Genomic DNA, 4,169 nt, shown 5'->3' on the forward strand with positions numbered 1-4,169 from the left:
AATCCCCAGGGCTGGTTCCCGAGGCCAGAGAGCTCGGCGTTCCAGGCAGTGCCCGGTAGCCGTACCCACCCTCGCAGCCCCATCACTTTCTGAGGCTGTCAGCAGAGAGCCCCGCCGGGCCAGAGAGGCGGGACGGCTGGGGATGGCCTCTCTGCGCCCTCTGCGCGTCGGCATTCTTCGCCGGGCAGTTGGGGCGCCCTCCGCTGTGGCCCCGGGCGGAGGAGAGGAGTTTCCGGGGCTCCGGTCCCCGAAGCCATCCCGGCCGGGGAGGCGCGGAAGCGAGTGGGCGGCGAGAGGCGGAGCAAGGGCCGCGGGGGGCGTGGACGCAGCCGGCTTTGGAAAGGCCCCAAGTTAATGAGGCGTGCGCCGGCGGCAGAGCGCCTTTCGGAGCTGGGCTTTCCCCCGCGGCGCGGGCGCCAAGAGCCGCCTTTTCCGCTGGGTGTCACTCGGGGGTGGGGAGGATGGCCCATTCAAAAGCGCCGCGAGGGGGCCCGGCCAGTGCCCTTCAGTGAGCGCTCGCAAGAGGACGGCAGAGGCCCGGCGTCTCGCAGCTCCGGGACCTTGTGGCGCATCAGGACGCGGCTGCCCTGCTGCCGGGACCCCGAGCCGCCGCCGTCGCTCTGCTTCCTGCGCGTTAGCCTCTTCTGCGCGCTCCGGCCGGGCGGCCTCGGGAGCCGCTGGGGCGAGGACGGCGCGCGGCTGCTGCTGCTGCCCCCGGCCCGGGCGGCTGGAAGTGGAGAGGCCGAGCCGAGCGGCGGCCCCCCCTATGCCGGGAGGATGTTGGAGAGCAGCGGCTGCAAGGCGCTGAAGGAGGGTGTGTTGGAGAAGCGCAGCGACGGGTTGCTGCAGCTCTGGAAGAAAAAGTGCTGCATCCTCACTGAGGAAGGGCTGCTGCTCATCCCGCCCAAGCAGCAGCAGCAGCAGCAGCAGCAGCAGCAGCAGCAGCCCGGGCAGGGTCCGGTCGAGCCTCCCCAGCCTGGAGGCCCCGCTGTGGCCAGCCTCGAGCCGCCGGTCAAGCTCAAGGAACTGCACTTTTCCAACATGAAGACTGTGGACTGCGTGGAACGCAAGGGCAAGTACATGTACTTCACTGTAGTGATGGCCGAGGGCAAGGAGATCGACTTTCGGTGTCCGCAGGACCAGGGCTGGAACGCGGAGATCACGCTGCAGATGGTGCAGTACAAGAACCGGCAGGCCATCCTGGCGGTCAAGTCCACGCGGCAGAAGCAGCAGCACCTGGTGCAGCAGCAGCCCCCGCAGCCGCAACTTCAGCCTCAACCCCAAACCCAGCCTCAGCCTCAGCCCCCGTCCCAAGCCCAGCCGCAGCCTCAAACCAAGCCGCAGCCCCAACCCAAGCCCCAGCCTCAGCCTCAGCCCCAGCCCCAGCCCCAGCCGCAGCAGCTCCACCCGTATCCGCACCCGCATCCTCACTCGCACCCGCACCCGCACTCGCATCCGCACTCACACCCGCACCCGCACCCACACCAACAACCGCTCTCGCAGCCCCACGGCCACCGGCTTCTCCGCAGCACCTCCAACTCTGCCTGAAGAGGGCAGCACCCGGGCCAGACGAGGTAAGGTCCCGGCAACTCGGCTACCGAGGGCCGTTCGGAGGAGTGGGGCTCGCGGGGCGGGGTGGTGGGGAGTGTTAGGAGTAGGAAGCCGGTTCACGAGTTCGGCTCTGGGGTGGAAAAAGTAAGACATTAATCTAAGTTTCTGGGAGATAAAAAGAAGTGAAGCAAGCTGGAACCCGGAGAGGCCGGGCAGAGAGAGGAGGGTGGAGGGGACGCCTGGGGATCGCCCGCCCGCCCACGCCGACCCGCGCGTGTTCAGTGGTGCGCACCCAGCGACGCCGCTGGCCCTCTAAGTGTCACCAGCGCCACTTGACTGTGTCTGGGCACTCGGGGGAGCCACCCAGGTGTCTTTCTGAGCGCTCTTTGTCCGCCGGACAGGCCCAAAGAGAACTGGGTCTTGGAGGATTGTGAGCCACTTACTTCAATCCATGTCATTTCTTTCCAGGTTTTGAGGACTTGAGGAAGTGGGACGATCACCCTTCTATTGTCTTCACTTGGATTGAAAACAAGTCTCCCCGCCCCGCACCAGATCAAGTAGTTTGGACATAAACCGACTGATAACTTGAGATTCCGCTTCGTTTTCTGCATTCTCTTTCTTCATCACAATGCAGGAAATGATTTCGAGTCCAGAAGGCTTTATTTATGAACCTTTGAAAGGATCTTCCAGTATGGTGGACCTTCTAGGAGCGATCATGTACTGTAATTTTATTTTAATGTATTTTGATTTATGATTATTTATTAGTTTTTTTTAAATGCTTATTCTAAGACATTTCTGAATGTAGGCCATTTTCCAAAAAAGAAACTTTATTTTCAAAAACCTATTCCGTAGTAAGTTCTAATCTTGGAAAAGAAGGAAGTAAAAGGGTGGTGGAGGGGAATACATTAAGAATCCATTCGTTATTCCTAGGGCATTTTCAGAAGGTCTGACGCTTCATTGTTGTACCAGGTGATTGAAATTAAACTCTGTGATATTACTTTTTTTTTGAGACTTTTTTTCTTAGACATATATTTTGTGTAGAATAGAAGCTTAAAGAACCTAAACGTTCAGAATTGTGTAATTATAAAAATCTAATTGTTTTTCTGAAAGGAAATCAGTAGTAATGATATCTAATTCAAATATTTAAAACATAACCCAACTGTTGGCAAAATGATCATATCCTGAATATATGGGAGGGCTAGGTCTGCTGTGGGAAAGGCCTTGGTTAGCTCATCTATGTGGGAAGGGTTTAATAAGGAGTTTTCAGTGATTTCTGAGTATAAATGCATCAGGAGTTTCATTTCAAAAAACATAGTGGGGGGGAAAGAATTACTGCAAATACTGAGAGAACATTTGTGCTCTTATCCACAACGGAGATGACCCTTCTTCAAGAGCTTTGTACATTTGCTGTGAACCACATTTTCTGATCCTTGTACTTTGTTCTAGAAGCATATTCTAGAATCTCCTAGATTGAAATACAGTTTGTAAATATTTCAAAGGACTTGAAGTCATAGATTTTTGTTTTTATCCTGAGATCAACATTGATCAGAGACACCAATGGTTTTGCTTTTTATTGCTCTTTGAGAAATCCAAGGGTTATATGTTTTGTTGTTAGGTTAGCTAAACTCGGAAATTGAAAAAGGAAGGACTGGATAAACAGTGGATTTGCAGTAAGAAAACAACCCCAGTCTTGTTTTAGCAGCTACTTGTTCAGGAGTCTGGGGAGGTTGGGGGGAGCGGGCGGGGTGGGGGAGAAGAGGATGTGCTTTTAAAGGTAGAACAAACACTCTTCTGTGCTAAATCAAAAGGATGGTCAAAATCCACAAAGGCAGATGCTACTTAAGTTTAAAAAGAGCCATAGATGCTACCAAATCCTCTTGGGGCTGAAAATCACTTCCTATCTGCACGGCTTGACTAACGGGTCTCTGTTTTCCATTATCTTCTTCGCAAAGTCTTGATCAGTATTTTTCCAGCTTCCAAATTGGAATGGTCAGTATGAAGCCACTGCTAAGTTCTACAGTTGAGAAACGAAAATAGAATTTCATGCTAGAGATGTCTTTATTCACCTTCCATCTAAAAAGGAGTTTCAAGGTCAAATTAACTTTTCAGTGCAGTATTTAAATGATAATTTGAGATCATAACTTGAATCCAAAAAGTGGCAGAGGATAATAAAATTCAGGCAAATGGCAAGCAAGACTTAAGCGGACCCCCACTTTCAGAGGCTGACTTGCAGTTATATATATATATGCATATATGTGTATATATGGCAGGAGTTCTTAAGTCAAGTTTGGTTTGACTTCTTTGGAAGTACAGCTGTACTTTTTAATAGTGCCTCTTTGTACTGTTGTTTTAATGTATGTGGGTCATATAAGCCCAACTAAACCACAGCTTTTTTTTTCCAGATGGAAGGATTTTTCTTTCAAATTCTTGAGTGATAAAGTAAAATCCGTACCAAATACTTTTAAAATTAAGATTCATGGATGCTTTTAAAGGCATTTGTATGTTGTTATCTTACATACAGTCTAGGTAGCATTGTCCAAAAAATATATATATATATTATATATATATACACATATAATATATATATACACATATAAAATTTATATACATACATATAT

The 4,169-nt window shown here is 50.9% G+C and overlaps 1 protein-coding gene across 1 annotated transcript; it reads left to right on the forward strand.

The window, feature by feature from the left end:
* The first annotated feature begins 339 nt into the window (after positions 1 to 339).
* Positions 340 to 3,049, forward strand: PHLDA1 (pleckstrin homology like domain family A member 1). The gene is made up of 2 exons (XM_032493739.1): positions 340 to 1,574; positions 2,020 to 3,049. The coding sequence occupies exon 1, from the start codon at positions 355 to 357 to the stop codon at positions 1,546 to 1,548; it is 1,194 nt and encodes a 397-aa protein (XP_032349630.1). The 5' UTR covers positions 340 to 354; the 3' UTR covers positions 1,549 to 1,574; positions 2,020 to 3,049.
* Positions 3,050 to 4,169: the final 1,120 nt, after the last annotated feature.

The sequence above is a fragment of the Camelus ferus genome, chromosome 12 (genome assembly GCF_009834535.1).
Source record: "Camelus ferus isolate YT-003-E chromosome 12, BCGSAC_Cfer_1.0, whole genome shotgun sequence".
Taxonomy (NCBI): Eukaryota; Metazoa; Chordata; class Mammalia; order Artiodactyla; family Camelidae; genus Camelus; species Camelus ferus.